General features: G+C 42.4%; 1 protein-coding gene across 1 annotated transcript in view; it reads left to right on the top strand.

Moving 5' to 3' along the window:
* DNAH2 (dynein axonemal heavy chain 2) overlaps positions 1–17,346 on the top strand; it is a 1,666,550-nt gene that overhangs the window by 440,287 nt on the left and 1,208,917 nt on the right. The window contains exons 17-18 of the mRNA XM_069218683.1: positions 9,196–9,435; positions 12,637–12,825. Coding sequence (XP_069074784.1) covers positions 9,196–9,435; positions 12,637–12,825 — 429 coding nt within the window. The remainder of the gene's footprint in view (positions 1–9,195; positions 9,436–12,636; positions 12,826–17,346) is intronic.

Consider the following 17,346-nt stretch of genomic DNA (forward strand, 5'->3'; position numbering starts at 1 on the left):
AATTAGCACACCTCCGACACACAGCTAAGTCCCTTGTAAAATGGTGATAAGCTGCGCATTACAAATCCCATGATTGACTGACTGAATGTCAACATAGAAATGTACACAGTTAATCTGATAGAGACTTCTAGCCACAGATTTCTTACCTTAGAATCCAGACATTTTTCATGAGCAGTACCCCTATTTACCGGTAGGTGGCCTCGTTCATCTCCGCCTGGCTCCATCTGCAGTGCTTAGTTTGTAAAAGAAATTAAACTTTGATCATCGCATCGTTCACTCTGGAAATGACGTGCGCAGTGCCTATATACTTGCCACCCCAGCATGCTGACATAAGTTCTTTTCTTTCCACTCCAGTCAGCACAGATCCACAGAGAGCTACCCCCGTAATTTTTTGACTGACCTTTTTGTCTGACTTTCTGTCAAAAAGTTTTGAGATTCTTCTCCTGATGTGACCGGGATGTCCACTAGGAAAGCTGGCTTTAAGCCCGACAGATGTCGGTGGTGGACCCACATCTTGTTTGCCTCTATACCTACTGGACTTAGGGTCCATCTCCAGAGGCTGCATGTTACACCAGTAGGATTCAGGAGGACATGAGACCCAACAACCACAGGGCCAGTCTCACCAAAATCCAGGATAGAGACTGAAACATCGGTATCCTAACCTGAATATCCTGGACTTGCTGCTCTGGAGGATAGCCCTGAAACTGCTGTCGGCAACGATCTGAGAGAATGTGGCCTGGGCCTCGACCTAAAACTAAGGTAGCACTTGTGCAACCAAATCCCATAGTGTATGGAAATAACACCCAATAGGACTGATCACAGTGCCAGGCTGGTAGAAGAGAACATTCTCTTACTGAAGGCGTCCAGCCTCATGGATTCCAGTTGACAGGAGCCCCTGTGCATGGCTTGAACCAGCCCCCAAGTGAGACATCCATAAGGGCTTCAATGAATGGGAATAAGGGTCTTGAGGGGTTGACTCCCAGCTGAAGTAACTCTGTCAAGACTTTAGTCTTGACTGGCACTGAGGGTTGGTTAAGGTAAAGGACTTCAGCTGACTTGACCATTGCAAAAGAGGCTCCCTCCTCCGTAGTCACAGTAGGAGGGGAAACCAAACCAAGCTAGTGTCACATGAGGTATCCAACCCACTGGCCTCACCCAGTTTCACATACCAGTTATCTTCCTAAACAAGATGTTCTCTATAAGGGTCCATACACCTCTCCCAACATCTCCCTCACCAGGCCTGTCCATCAGATAAGGCACTGTTTCCACTCAAGGAAGAATGTCCTCAGTCAGCGCCAGAAACAGTGTCGGACAACGCCCATCCAGCTCTGTGTCAGAGTGGGGAATGACAATGGGCATAGTGCTGCTTGGGGAGCGCCTGTGGTGTTCCATTTACGCTCCAGAAGTTACATCTACATTACGGTGCTACCTATCTTTCTGGTCCTGATGATGACCCTCTTGAAAGTAATTTGACTGGGTTGAATCATTGACAACAGAGACTAGCTGACTGTTTTGATTTTGATGTTGAACTTCATACTGTGATGTAAGGTGGTGTTGAAAAACGTTACATCTTAATCAGCCGCCAGTTGTGTACATATTCACTGTATACGGCACTCACATACTATAATTCAGCCATTCACTTTCACTGTGCTGTTCACCTTTTTGGAGAACCTTACTTTTGACCTGAAGTGTTCTTAAGGATTTGGTAGATGTCTCTTGGAAAATAAATAAATGTGATTTATTTTTCTGCAAAAAAACAATCTTATGGTCTTGCACATTTGCCAAGGAAGTTGAGAGCTATACTTCCCCTGAAGGGACCATTGTTTATGTTATTACCAGAGGCATAGTGTCTACAACCACTCTCTTGCCTGGAGTTCACTGAAGGAATTTACTCTTTGCCATATGTGTTTGTGCCATGCTTTTACCAGCATCATTTTCAGCACATTTTCAAATGACAATATATATATATATATATATATATATGTATGTATATATAATACACAGTTTTCTGTTTCACTGTTTTTTTTCTCTTGTTGGTCTTCTCTTGTTACATTAAGAGGCCAAAAAAGAAGCATACACACAGAAATTAACATTGGATCTCCAATTATACACTATGTACTCTACAGGCTATGACTGTAGTCCTTCTGTAGTTTTGGATAGTAACTTAATTTCACTTAGGCTCAACTGGTTTTCATTCTCAGTGACAGTACCAGAACTGCGCATTGATATCTTGTGTGTGGCATGCCCTTGCTTCCCTGCATGTCTGCATGCCTTCCCCATCCTCTTATTTCCTTTACATGTTATGGAATCGAATCTGCTTATCTCATTCTCAATGAATTTCTAATGTTGGCTCCATCCTAATACCATGTCAACTATTTGTTTCACTTCCACTCCACTGCCTTGTGCATTGTTGTTTCACTTTGCGCTTGTGGCAGCTAACCTCTGCATCAAGAACAGTCATCTGGAGCACATCTGCTATCACTGGCATGTGATGCCTTTTTGATCACATACTTTGAATGCAAGGTAAGGGTGTAGACACAGCCCTACCCACCGAACCCATCCCATCCTGTGTAAAGGTCACACTCACCTCACCGCCTGTATGCAAGGTGAAAGCATGGTGTGACCATACAGAATTTCCTCCGGTACTAAATCTATTGTTTTCTGACAGATCTATATCTCAGTATCCAGAGAAGGGACACCATGCATAAGGGAGTTGATAGCCCTTCAGGGAGCAAACCCCTCTATTTCTCCATGCACTGTCAAAGTGAACACCGTTGCTCATATGAGCACACAGCTTCTAAAATCCACTTTCATTGTGGGATCAAACGAGTCTTCCCTTCAGTGCTGTGCTACTTACACATTGCATAGAGAGGATGTGTAAATGTGTATGTCTTGCTCCCTTAAAGTGGGTCAAGGGACCAAGTTTCACTGTGCTGGGATGATTGGCTTCAGGGAGTTGAGTTCTCTTCCTGTGTAGGCTGTCTCTTTTGCAGTCCCTGCCTGAGCAGGCAGTTCTCAATCCTTTTCTGCCCCTGTGGTTGAGCGGAGCTCCCACAATGTACAAGTGACTATTCAGAGGGAGATGGCCACCCAGTGGGTCACCTGAGTGCTTCCAGGCATGTTATCTTTTGTTCCCACCCTGAAGTAAATGAAGCACACAAAGAAGTAAGGCTTCCAAATCAACCCCCTCCGGCAAGCTAAATACTGCTGTCTTGTTGGAATATTGCCCCAAAAGATGAGGCATACTGCAGCAAAGAGAATGTGTCCAGTGATCTCCAGATTTGAAGCAGTAGGAGCTGGCAACAGTTTCCATGCTGCAATTGGAGGCTCATTGCTCTTGGGAGTAAATATCTGTATTGCCCCCTTACTGTCCACTCATCAGAGAAGATGGGTTTGATAGCGTATAGGTAAGACTCTTTTGATTCATCAGACCATGAACAGCTGCATCATGAGTTATGAAGCAACTTCCGTCTACCTTTGAACACTATGCCTTCATGCTGTTTTTTGTCCTTAGCACTGTTTCCTTTGTGGATAATATGGGTGCAGAACTGTAGGCCAGGAATACAACTCAGCCTTCTCTGTTTTCAGTGAAAGTGTACCTCCCATCCAATCAAGTGCAGCTTGCACAGTCTCTGGTGCACCTCCTTTGGCCCAAGGACAAATCCCAGGATCCAGTCTGCAGTCCTGGTGCCAGTCCCAGATTGTTTTGTGAATCCTCCATCTGGTCCCTCACATATGTACAGTATTCCCTTAAATCCATCACCTAGGCCTACTCGACACATGACGGTGAAATTGGGGGTTCAGGCCACTGACCCTGACATTGATCTGGAGATTAGTACGAAAGAACACCTGCCTCCAACTATGCACTATTATGCAGTCATGAACAAGGCTCTCAAATTGCTATACATAGGGGCCCTGGGCTAGCTGAAAAAGAAACTATTGTTTATTTTGGTAGCAGCAATAGCTCATCCACTGAAACCCACCCACATCCTAAAGCTTCACATCCTCATGCAAACTTGGGTGACCAGGAGGAAGTTACTCTTTAAGCCGGCAGTCAGAGTCTCTGTACAATACATATTGCGGTCCCAAAAAAAGTACAGTTTCTGCATTTGGGAACTTCAATATCTCACTGTGTGATTGTGATAACTGCTTGCCTGAAAGGCAAGTTGTTCTTGCAGAAGGACAAGGACATCAATAAAGGACATCAATAATCACAAAACATATATGAAGAATTGTACAGTCAATTGGCAGTTCCATAATGGCAAGCTGTTGGCTTTAGCTATGCGTCTCCATCAGTATCTGCAAACCCACGCTGCCACAGGCCCAATAAGCAAAGCAGCGGGCTCCAGTCTGCCGCCAGCCCTGCAATTTCCCCCACTTGGGCTGAAGGGGGGTCTGCTCCCCAACCACTGTGGGCCACAGGCACAGGGCCCACCAGGATCCATATATCAATTGCAAAAACACCAGATGATGGACGGAATGTAGAACAATACAAGCATTCACTCCCAGTCACAGATCTGGGTTTAATCCATCAGTCTTTTTGCTTGCCATGCTGTTCCAGTTTGGACCCAGCCATATGCAAATCAGTCTTGACCCTGTTCCCCATGAGAACAGTCCACCCGAACTGCCAGGCTAGGTCCTCCCTGGACCAGAACGGGGTATTACCCCTCATCAGCCATGGTTGCTTGAATTTGGTGGTATAGCAAGCATGGGAACCAGGCCTGGGCATACCCTTTCCACTTAGGGTGACAAATGCAAACACAACAGATGATTGACGGAATCCATATATCAGCAGGCCTACAGTACCGGCACCTTGGGTCTACATGTACAACTTCATTGCTGCCTTGGTCATGTCCCCGTAACTAACTCTTCAGAGTACAGGTGAGGGTTTCACTATGGGGAACACTTGATCAATGCCTTGTGGGACAAATTTGTCCCTACACATAAATATGTTGGAGCTGGACCCACACTTCCTGGCACTGAATGCTTTCCCTCAAGTAGTGAGATCGAGACAGATGGCCTGAATGTCAACCATGCACTTGAGCCACCTGTAAGCCATTTGCAATTCAGAAACATTAACTGTGTTTCACCAGGACAAGCTGTCCAAAAGGTTGACAGAATTCTATCTGAATAAGAAGGTTGTCTGACATTTGTAGGAAGCTGGGTCGGTATATACTATATCAAAGGGTGATATAGTGTGCACAGAGTCCAGGGATTCACCAGAGGTTTAACAGAGGCTAAAGTAGATAATACTAATGCTCTCTTTAGTGGTAGTGTGGTCGAGCAGTTAGGCTTATCAGAGGATAGTGCAAAGCATTTGTTGTACACACACAAGCAATAGATGAAGCACACAATGACCATCTCCAGGCCAATGGTTTTTAAATGGCAAAAATACATTTTGATACTTTATTTCTAGAACCACAACATTCAAGTTGCAGACAAGTACATTTGTAAGTAAGTATCAGGCATATGTATCAACACCACTTTGTTGCAATTTGGCAAGTTAAACAGTTTTTGAATAAATAGCAATAATCTGTTTTCAAAGTTGACAGTGCAATTTTCAGAAACAGTTCTGGGGGAAAGAAAAGTTAGCAGAGTTTCAAGGTAAGTACAAGACTGACAGTTCCAGTCTCTGGGATTTAGTATGTCCACAGGTTGCGGTTCAAGTTAACCCCAAACACCCATCACCAGCAACACGGGGCCCTCCAGGTGCAGAGGTCAAAGTCGAGGTCGATTTAACATGGGCTCTTATGGAGACTAGGGGCACTCGGAATCAGGTCTGCTTGCAGGTAATTACCCGCGTCTTCAGAGGGCAGACCTGTGGGTTTTAGCTGAGAACCGGGGGGTCACAGGTCAGCTCCAAACACACACACACTCAGTGGCGCAGGGGCGGCTGGATGCAGAGTGCAAACTCAGCATCGGGCTCCCAATGCTTTTCAATAGGGGTACCCCGTGGGTCACGAAGATTGCTGCAGGCTGGATCCAGGAGGTCGGTTCCCAAAAACCACTGGCTGGACGAGGAGGAGGGCCTCCTGCTGAATGTTGCTGCACAGGAAGTCGGATTCCCCAAGGCCAGGGGGGCATGGGTGCAGGGGTACCTTTTGGCGTTGGGATTCTTCGTCCATTTCTCTCTCGGTCAGGGGGGTCCTCCGGATTTAGGCTGCAGGCGTCGTCGTGTTGGATAGGAGGGGGTCAACCCAGCGTGGACACTAGGTCAGAATTGCCTGGAGACCAGCTCTAGTCAGTTGGGCCACCTGGACACGGGCTGTGGGTGTTGGGTGCAGAGTGGGCAGTTCTCACGGTCGGGGGCAGTTCTGGTGTCCTTTGTGGAGTTTCTTTCTGGACAGGACTGCTGCACACAGAAGATCTTGGCCCTCTGGGGTGCAGGTAGTCCTTTTGAGGCTTTTAAGAGTTCGCTGGTCCTGCAGGATGCATCGCCTTTTTGTAGCAGGGCTTCAGAAGCTGGAGACAAGCCTTTAGGGCTAGTGCCAAGTCAATTGTCATCTGGTGTCTTCTCTGCTGGTGCAGCTCTTCAGTTCTTGTTCTTTGTTAAGGTCACCAGGAGTCTGGCAAGCTAGGTTCAGGTGATCCCTTAAATCCTGGATTTAGGGGTGTTATAGGGGTCAGAGGGCAGTAACCTATGGATACTGTCCCTGAGGGTGGCTATACCCTTCCTGTGTCCCCTCCCTTTTGGGACGGGAACACAGTCCTAATCCTATTGGTCCCTGTCTTCCAAACCAAGATGGAGGATTTTGCAAGGAGGGGTCACCTCAGCTCCTGACACTTGAGGGTTGGTCCCAGCTGAGGTGTTTGCCAGACTTGCCACTGAAAGTGGGGTTTTGTCCGGGTGGCAGGCATCTCCACTAACTGGAGTGCCCTGGTGCACTGTAACAAGAGGCCTGAGGCTCATGCCAGGTGTTAGTTCCTGCAGGGGGGGGGGGTGAAGCACCTCCACCCAGTGCAGCCTTTGTTTTTGGCCACAGAGAGCACAAAGGCTCTTACCCCATGTGGTCAGAAACTTGTCTGATAGTGGCAGGCTGGCACAGACCAGTCAGTCCTGCACAGGAAGTTTGGCTAAAATACAGGGGGCATCTCTGAGATGCCCTCTGGTTGCATTTCTCAATAAATCCAACACTGGCATTAGTGTGGGTTTATTGTGCTGAGAAGTTTGATACCAAATTTCCCAGTCTTCAGTGAAGCCATCATGGAGCTGTGAAGTTTGTAATGACAAACTCCCAGCTCATGTACTCAGTATGGCCACACTGCACTTACAATGTCTAAGAGTGGACTTAGACACTGTAGGGGCATATTGCTCATGCAGCTATGCCCTCACCTGTAGTATAGTGCACCCTGCCTTCTGACTATAAGCCCTGCTAGAGGGGTGACTTACCTATGCCTCAGGCAGTGGTTTGTGGGTATGGCACACTGAGATGGGTTCCATGTCGACTTTGTCTTTTTCTCCCCACCAGTGCACAAAAGCTGCAATGGCAGTGTGATTGTGCTTGGTGAGGGGTACCTCTGGATGATAAAATACATGCTGCAGCCCTTGGGGACCTTCACTGGCCACAGGGCCCTTGTTAGCATTGGTACCTTTTACAAGAGCCTTTTTTGTGTGCCAGGGGTGTGCAATTGTGGGAATAATTGTACAGTTTTTGTGTGCTGGGGCCTGGTTAGCAAGATCCCAGCACATTCTTAGTCAAGTCAGAATTAATATCAGGCAAAAAGTGTGTGGGGGGCAACCATGCCAACAAGGGCACTTTCAGACAACATTCTGTCCACATGTTGGCCAAGGAACATTTCATAATCTTGATTTAAGGTGTGCTTTCCGTTTATACCTTGACTGAGAGGCTGCTGATCCTGCCATTTGCAGAGGATTACGTCCTTTATCATCCATTGCTACACTCTTCTCGAAGGCCAACATCCGTTCAATGGACTGGATTCTTGCATTATGTAGCTGTCACAAGTGTATGCTGGATGTCTCCTTGGGCTACCCCATATGTATCCTGCTGATACTATTATTTCAGAGCTTACGGTGGTGATGCTAAGCTTGGAGATCAAGGTGTTTGCCTAGATAACAACTGCCAAATGCAGCACTCTCCTTTTTTCTCATTCTCACAGTCTGGAATCTACCAACAAAATTGATAAAAGGAGAGAGAGTACTTAAGAGTAGCAAACAATTTAGATTACACTTTATCCCTAGGGTTTTTCTCATTATTGATATATTTACAGCTAGCCTGCAGCCATTGGTCCAAAAATATGCGCCTGTTGGTTATTGTTTTTAATTAACATAGTAGGAAAGGATTGCAGGGAAAGGATGTCAACCGTGTACGAAACATGCATTCATGTATGGTACCGACATGCAAAGCAGTGATTTAACGAATATTGAAACCGGGTCTGTTACCAACATAGTTGATAATGGGTTTTCTGGGATGCAAATCTGCCAACACTTGCACCCTGCGGAAACCCTCTGGCTGTAGCAGCTGGTAGGTGGCCCGTCTTCTGATGCCATCACTGTTAGCTTTTTTCCTGAGCAGGAAAATGGTAAAAATATCTTCCCAGCACATCAAGGACCTTGATTTTTTATTTTTCGAAGATAGAATCACACTTCGAGCTCCTGTTTTCAGGGTAACAAAAATGGTATGGCATTGTGGAGCGCCTGTCACTATTTATTTATTAACCAGTTTCCACCACAGTGGTGGGAGCAGCTTCAGCAGAATATGCCTATGGACAAGGCAATTAATTCTAAATGTGGGAGCTTGTTGAGGCTGGGACAGCTGTGCTGGTGCCTCCACTACCTCAGATTTAAGACAGCCACACGCCAAACTTGAAATGTGGAAGTAAGAGTGGAGTCACCTTACAGGTAACTTTGTCATTTTCAGTGATAAAGCTTGACTCTATGGACCCATTTAGCAAGATTTTTCTGTTCACAATTGTCTTATTACTAACAGATGAGATTTTCTCTTGAATTGGCTCAGATAATACACATTCCTGGAAGAAAGCTCTGGGAATCAGGTCTGTTGTCAAGATTTTGTCCGGATGTTGTTTGCTGTTGTGGGATATATAATCCCTAAGAAAACATGTCTAAGACAGAGCACGAATGGGAGCACAAATGAAGGGTAATGCTTTTTGATTGTCATAAAACATCCTAAAGACCACTGCTTTGACATTACTATCTTTTATCATTGGGTTTCCCAGGTGCAAGCAATTGTGGATGAGTATAAGATGGCCAATGTGACAATTGCGCGCCACGCCAAGCAAATTAGTGAACTGCTCCTGGTCCACATTGATGTCAAGCGTGTTTACAAAGACTTGGAGTTTGAGGATCACCAGGAGGACCACCGCAATAACGTTCGACAGAAGCTGATGGCCATTCATGTGGACATCAGTGCACTCATGAAGCTAATCTATGAAGTCTTCAAAAATGATGGTCCTGAGGTAGGTAGATGAGGGTGGTATCTGTACCCATCCTCCCAAAACATTGTAGAATTCCACACTGGCTAGTCTCTGCCAGATCTACACAAGCTATGTGACATAGCAGGATGATTGTAGTGTACATGGCTTTATGTAATTCAAAGTGACGACTTCAGGCTATGATGTAAAACCAATACCAGGAGTGCCCCTCATAAGGCACAGGTTGTAACCAAAATATAGCAACCTGAATATACTGGACATGGAAATACAGTAAATATTTTATGTGGTATTATATGTCGTACATGGTTGGTGGATTCATTTAGTTGATTTATGATAAAAAACGTTATGGCCTATTTCACAACTGCATGTTAAAGTATGTGAAGTAGTACTACAGTGGTGCTACTTACTATCTACAAAATGCAGTTCGCAAATGTAAATCTCCACCTCTCATCACATATGTAAGTTTACTAATTATAGTAAATGCGGGAGACCAAGTGGGAGTGGCTGTAAAATGGTGTTTGCTTACTACTAAAATTGTAGCGTGTTAGGGAGGGATATACATCCACCCACAAAAGAGTAAGCCCATTTCTATTCACAAACTGCACATCTATTGTTATTACAGCCAGAAAATGACCCAAAGCAGTAGTTAATATGCTTCTGCTCAGAGCTGGAGTAAGTCCAGCACCACAAATGACCAAACAAAGGAACTGCAACACACTCCCATAGAAAGTAATATAGATAGGGTCTTAACGTCCACCCACTTAGGAAATGGTATCAAATTAAGATATTTAAAACACTTAAATATAAATAAATTTAATTTGGTGTTAAAAATGTTCTAAAAATGAAACATTTTGAATATTTTGCTTTAAAATATGTTAATGGCCTTTATTCAAATGTAACAATTATTGTAATATGTACTGTTGTTAAATTATAATAAATCACTTATTTATTTCTATACATCACTAGTTGTTACTTTATAATAAAAAAAATTTTTTTTTACTTTAGGTGGGATTTTTGTTTACTTTTAACTGCAGAAACATAATTTTAATTTAATGTAGTCAAAATAATTACATTTTAAATTAAGTTTCTAGTGCTTTAGCTTTTTATTTAGTTCCTCTTTTAAAGTAAACATATACAATTAATTTGCAGTACTATTTAACATAAAAATATATTACTGTTTTATTTCAAGTTTGATAAACTTTATTACTCCAACCCGTACCTTACGATAGAGAGATGTCTCCTAGGGGTTGGAGACATTTATGCCTACACTTTTGAGTAAATTTACACCTGTAGATGGCGAATAGCCAAAAGTAGAAAGGTTACTCAAAAGTGTAACAGTAAACTTACAATAAATGAATACGTTATCTTTGTGAATAGCTCCAGTAGTGTTTTATGTATCTCTGCCTGACTTTTCACTGTGTAGAATTGTGGGCACCTTGAGAGGCCCAAGAGTGGGCAAAATCCCTACAGAAGACAGCGTTTAGTTTAGAGATAGCACAGTTATTGGAACCTTTCAATCTATAGTTATGCTTCCTCAGCTAATCTGTGTGGAAGCTTGAAGAAAGTGATTTCTCAAATGTTTTGTTCTTTCCAAAAGGTCTGAGAGATCTCCAACTCTTTGGGGTTTAGCCATACCTTTCCTGGCTCTAATAGTTTCCACCAAACTGGAAACTGCGCACCAGTAACTTGGCATTTGAAATTTGATTAGGAAACGTTGAAATAATAGCACATATTGGGCACAATTTGATAGTTAAAAGAATGTGAGGATGAATTAGCCATTATTTTAATACCTGAGCTTAAGAGTGGGAAATAAATGTAATCAGCATCTTCTTGAAGTGTATAGACGTAAATGCCTCCAAGTTCTTATGTATGGGGCACCACTCGGGGGTGTTCGGGTAGCACGGTCCCCCAGATAGAGGAAAATCACTTCTGCAGAAGGTTATTGGGCGTGGGGCAAAATATCTCCGGGTTTTGCCTACACAAGGAATTGAATTTGGAGTTTGTGGAGGATGGGATTAAGATGGAGCCCCTTATGCTATAGATTTCCATCTCTTAAAATGATTGTGCCTCCCTAAATAGGGAAATGTTCCATGACTGTTTGGCATGTAATCGAGCTTCAGATATCCCCTGGTTGGCATATATAAAAGAGGTCGCCACATCCCTTGGTCACCCAGAAACGTTTTATGCCCCACAATGTTTAATTCTTACCAATAAATGATGGGCAAAGGAGAACTTTTTTTAATTCTGGGAGCAAAAAGGGAGGCAGAGGTATTAAGGAAACCAATGGTCAGGGATTTCTTAATGCTAAAGGGGCAGGTGGGTCCGGAGCTGTATCTTTTGATGATAGACAATGTGTGGGAAAGGTCACTCATTACTCGCTTCCGATTAGGAGTTATTAGAAGTAATTTGTGCTTCCCTCTCAGCCTCTACGATTTGAAACCCATACAAACTTGCCCGTGTGATGGGGTGTCCTTACAGTCTTTAATACATTTTATCATGTCTTGTGATTTTTATGCACTGTTTAGTTGAAGATTTTTACTCCCCCTACTGAGAAAATAGGGCTTTGTGCAGTACTGCCCAGGCACATTTTTGGTTGTGTATGGTCCCAGATGTGTTATTGTGTCGGGGTAGGATCCTTCTTAAAAGGAGCTATAAGTTGTCTGAACAGTGTAAATTCTCTTCAATTTTTAAATATTTTTATTTTTCAAATTTTGACTGTAAATGAAATTGGAAGCTTTTAAGATTTAAAATATGTGAGCTTTTATTCTTTTTTTAAATGTTTTGTATTTTATATGTTACGTATTTATGTGATTTATGGTTAATATTATATAACCGAATAAAGAATTGATTGATACCTGAGCTATATAGACAATGGCTGATTGGGTTGATGCCAAGGTTTAATTAAAGAATCTCAAAAATCAGTTTTGGTTTGGTTGTGCATGCTTCCTGATTGCTAGAATATGATGCATTGAAATAAATGGGTTGAGTCAAAATGTGACTTTTCCTGAATCGTTTATGAAAAAATTGAAGCAAACTAAGGGGATTCTTTATGTAGCCCATTCTTCGGACTCCACCAACCATGTTTGCATGGAACACTTTACAGAAAAATTACTTAAGGGTTCTTCTCAAACCTTAAAAATGTTCACTATAGTCTCTTTCTCTTCTTTTTTATTTTGTTTAATATGAGGCCAAGTAATACACCCTGCGTTAATTCAATTTACTTAGGTGCAGCAACACTGGATCAATTACACTGAAAAAATGGACAGGTTGGTCGAAGAGGCGTTCCGACTCAATGTTAAGTGGTCCTTGCAGGAACTTTCAAAGGCTATCAACGGAGACAGCAAGACGACTCCAAACCCTTTATTTCGCGTTATGGTAATCCTGCAGAATGACTTTCCAGGGAGCACAGCACAGGTATGAGGTTTCTTATACCAGTCTAACAACCGTTCTACCCCCAATTTGAAAGCCATTGTCTCCTTGGAAGCATAATGTCTTGTTTAAATTGATGGAGTCACCATTTGAACCTATACAAGGCCGTATTACAGCTCCTGACTTGGGAGACTGCTTTCTTGATAGCTATTATTATTAGTTTTTTTATTGGTCAGTAGATCACAACAAAATAAGCACACAAAGAAAAAAAGCGAAAAACAAGCATATATAATAAACATAGCTGCAAAGATACTAAGGCAATCAATTGATCAGCATTCAAACAATGGGATAGTCCACCAAAACATAATGAGCCTTGATAGCTATTATATGAGCAGTCAGAGTCAGTGAGTCAGTTATAAGTTCTTTCATTTCCAGAGCAGTATACACGGTGTTTCATTCGAGTAGCAATAAAACACACCTGGCTTTCCTACTGAGTGGGTTTCAGATGATCAAAACTATAGCTAGGGTTTTTTTCAGGAATCCTACCTCTCTAGTAGAGAGATCTGTCCAAGCAATAGATGTTGGAAGACTTCTTAGCTTTTACATGGATAAAACAAAAGGTATGCAGTGTCTTATTACATGGTTTTCAATAACCCTGTTTTGTCTGACAACAGGAGTTCTTGGCCAAATTAAGATAACAACATCTCTGATGTTTTACCCAGGGACTCCACATACCAAAAGCAAGTAGCATGTTCAGGTGATATACCACGGAAATGAATACTAGAATTGCAGATTCCACTGGTAATGCCTCATTTCTAAATAGACCCATAGGTTCACTTGTCATCCGAAATAACCCTCCCTCTCGGAGTTGGAGTTGATCAATGAAAGTACCTGCAAATCTGTGTGGAGAGTGTGAAGTGAGGGGATTGATGTTAAAAAGGGAGATAATTAAGACATCATTAAAGGGTACCAGAGGTAGTCAAGTCAACTGTTCATAAATTATTGCCCCATTTACGCAGGAATGCCTATTTCCAAAGAAGCCTATATCTAGTTGGATTGTAGCCTGTACAATAATAGCAAGAAAACCCTTACAATACTAACTAGACGCTCATTGTATGAGAGGGAAAGTGACTACTCATTTTTTAACCCCCATGCAGATATGAGTAATACAAGAAAATCCATTTATACATTCACCAGACACTGCAGCTTAGACTTGGGATTATAGAGAAGACAATATAGATGGCCAAGCTGCTTTAAACAATGTATTAGGTTAACTATTTTTTTACATTATTTTTTCTGTCACTTGATCTTTTTGCCAAATGTTGAGGAGATGAGATTGCTTTTCTGTTTTAACACATTTGACAATCAATGAAGATCCGATAATGCAGAAGGAAAGATTATTTGTAATCATAGTTTTTCAAAATTGGAATCTCCGTTATACTATAAAATAATCCTTATCTCCAGTTTAAGCTTGAGAATTGTAAACTAATGTACAGTAGGACTTTGTGCATTGCCATCCATCTTTGATGACATACGGAATAATAAAGGAGCGGGGCTAAATCCTAATTTTAAGTTTCCACAACTGCTGCCTGTCTGCATTTTCCTCTTTTTCCTCAGTGTTTTACTTTTTGGTGGGGCTGCACTGTAAAGGTGTATGTTGCTGTGTTGTGTTTAATAGCAGTCTAAGGTCTAGCTGGACATATTTTTAATCCAAAATTCAATTTTTTAAATATAGTCTTAGATTTGTTAAAGTTATGCAGCTGCATAAAACATGCCATTTGTAGAGGGAAGGTTGCCCTTCTCCCATCATTCCTGTCAGCATGGAGTGCTGGGTTGGGACTATGTCCAGGCCCATCTAATTTTACCCCACCTCATTCCACCCGGTCGCCAGATTGTTTATTCATCAGTAACATAGGCATTCCTTAGGGGGCTTGCACAGCTGGGGATGACTCTCACACTCGTTGGTAGGGGGGATGCAGATACACACCGGCAGGTGCTGTAGGGGTGATATATGTTGGTTTCTGACAAGCACATTATGAACATACATTTAGAGATGCCTGGGGAGACCTGACAGACTGATGGTGACTTTCTGATATGGTATGTATCTTGCATTGTACTCAGCCTTTTTGCACTCAAAATCAATAAAGAATGGTTAATAATAAAAAAATGCCTAGTGTTTCCATATAAATATATGATTCACATGATGAAAAATAACCTCTAATAGGGGATATTTAAGAGTTTATGACTTCAATGAAGATTCCCACCATGTGATGGTGATTAACAGCTACCTACTTGGGAAAATGTGACGATTTGGCATTATGTTTGGAATTGGAGAGCTTCAGGGATAAAGGCGTCCTATAAACATTTATAATATCAAGTTTAACCTCACCCTCCCTGAGACTACTAGAACAACATTAAGGTTATTGCGACATGAATTGCCATGTATTATTTGGCATAAGAACCCTACACACAAAGATCACTCCTTTATGAGTGAGAGACTGGCTGGCTAGCACCAGCAGAGCTGTGGACTTTCGAGGCTAGGACTTAATAAGCCTCTCACGGTTGGGAGATGTCTGGTCTGGAAATCACATGCATTGACACGACGAGCTCAAGACTGAGGATGAGATGCACTGTCAGCACAACTTCAGGTTCTTTTCAGGAGGAGCCTCATCAATAGTCATAAGCACTGACTAGTCCTATTCATGTACGAGGACCCCTGACCATTTTTAAAAATGATATATGAATGTGTCTGTATATATATATATATATATATATATATATATATATGTGTGTGTGTGTATTTATATATATATATATATATATATATATATATATATATATATATATATATATATATATATATATATAAAACCTTGTATATAGTACTTCACACACACACATATAGTCACTTAAAAAAACCAAAGGTTTCAGGGACGTTATAGTTAGTCTCCGATTTTAAACTTCTAAAACCATAGAAATTCTGCTGTTCTCGTTAGTTATTTCAAGTAACTATAACTCATGCCCTAAGGTAACTGTAACTTGCGCCCCCGCCATGCACAGTTTTCTCCTCAATAGTTTTACTGCAATTATTACATTGATATTATCAATGATGTTATCAAAGATGTCATGAGTGTTGCACTATATGGGGTAATTAACAGTGCATGGTGAGGGCACGTGTTATAATTACCTAAGGGCTTAGCTGAATTTCTGTGGTTTTGTATGTTTAAAATGTGAGCCTAACTGTAACATCCCTGCAACCTTTGTTTTTTTAAGTGAATTCCTATGTTTTTTTCATTCTTTTCCCTAAGTATACCGTCTTTGTAACCTTTCTACGTTTTTTTTTTAACGTAAAGTAATTTTAATTACTAAAGGTTAATGCAACCACCACCGCGCATGGCCTTTTGCGTTGCGCAGCGGAGGTTGGATGCAGGGCCTTGCCTGTGGCCCTGCACCCATCCTCATATAACCACTCAACCCTGTGCCATTTAGAATGAGAAATGTTCTGACAAATTGACAAAAAACTGTATTTGACAAGTAAAAAGAGTGAGCTCACCTTTCTGTATGTACCTTAAATATTTGAAGTTGAAATAATTTAAAGCTGAGAACTGACACACCTAGAGAGGAACCCTCAACCTTCTGTGTGTGACAATCTGAGACCTTAACCACTAGGCCACTGGTGAATTGTTACTCCAGTATTGGAACTTTCATAGATTCACAGTGCATTGGCCAGACGTATCTATGACAGTCAAACCAAATATGTTGATGGGACAAAAAAGTAAATGTTCCATCACAACCAATGTTTAACATTCATACACAAGTTAATAAACTGGCTCACTGCAATGAGATAACAGGATTTGAATCTTCAGTCTTAAGATCGACAGTCCAAGAGCTTTACCAGTAGGGCAGAAGAGACTCTTTTCTGCTGTGCATCAAAACGTAACTTTAACATTCTAATGAAAAATCATGGTAGTGGGACGCTTTCAAGTCATTTTATGGAGAGACCATTGCACTAACAATCTCTCTCTCTCTCTCTCTCTCTCCCCCCACTGGCAACGTGGCACTGGACTTTGTGGCGGACCGTGAAAGCCAGGCTAGACCACAGCATGTGGCAGCTGCTAAGGCCCTGTCTTTTGTGATGGCTGAAGGTGCTTTGGTAGACCTATGGAGGACAAAACATGGTACTGATAAGGAGGGTACCTGTGTCAATTATGTGCATGGCAGTTTGTCCCGTATAGATAGATGGCTCGACACCAGGGACGTAGAGCTCTGCACGCAGTCAATTGAGCATAAGGCCCGTACCTTGTCGGATCATTTACCGGTCCTGCTGGAGTTGCTTGTTCCTGGAGGCCCCGGTCGTGCCTTTATGTGGAGGCTGCCTCATGGTGCGCTCAGGGATCAGGTTTTTAGGGACGAGATCCGTGACGCCAACATGCACTAGTTTGCTGAGAATCAGGGATCTGTGTCATCTGTGGACACCGTGTAGGAGTCTTTCAAGGTAGTAATTCTCGGGCTCTGCCTCTCTAAACAGCATGGAATGCTGAAGGCACTAAGGCGGGCTTGGAAAAT

The sequence above is a fragment of the Pleurodeles waltl genome, chromosome 12 (assembly GCF_031143425.1).
Source record: "Pleurodeles waltl isolate 20211129_DDA chromosome 12, aPleWal1.hap1.20221129, whole genome shotgun sequence".
In the NCBI taxonomy this organism is placed as follows: Eukaryota; Metazoa; Chordata; class Amphibia; order Caudata; family Salamandridae; genus Pleurodeles; species Pleurodeles waltl.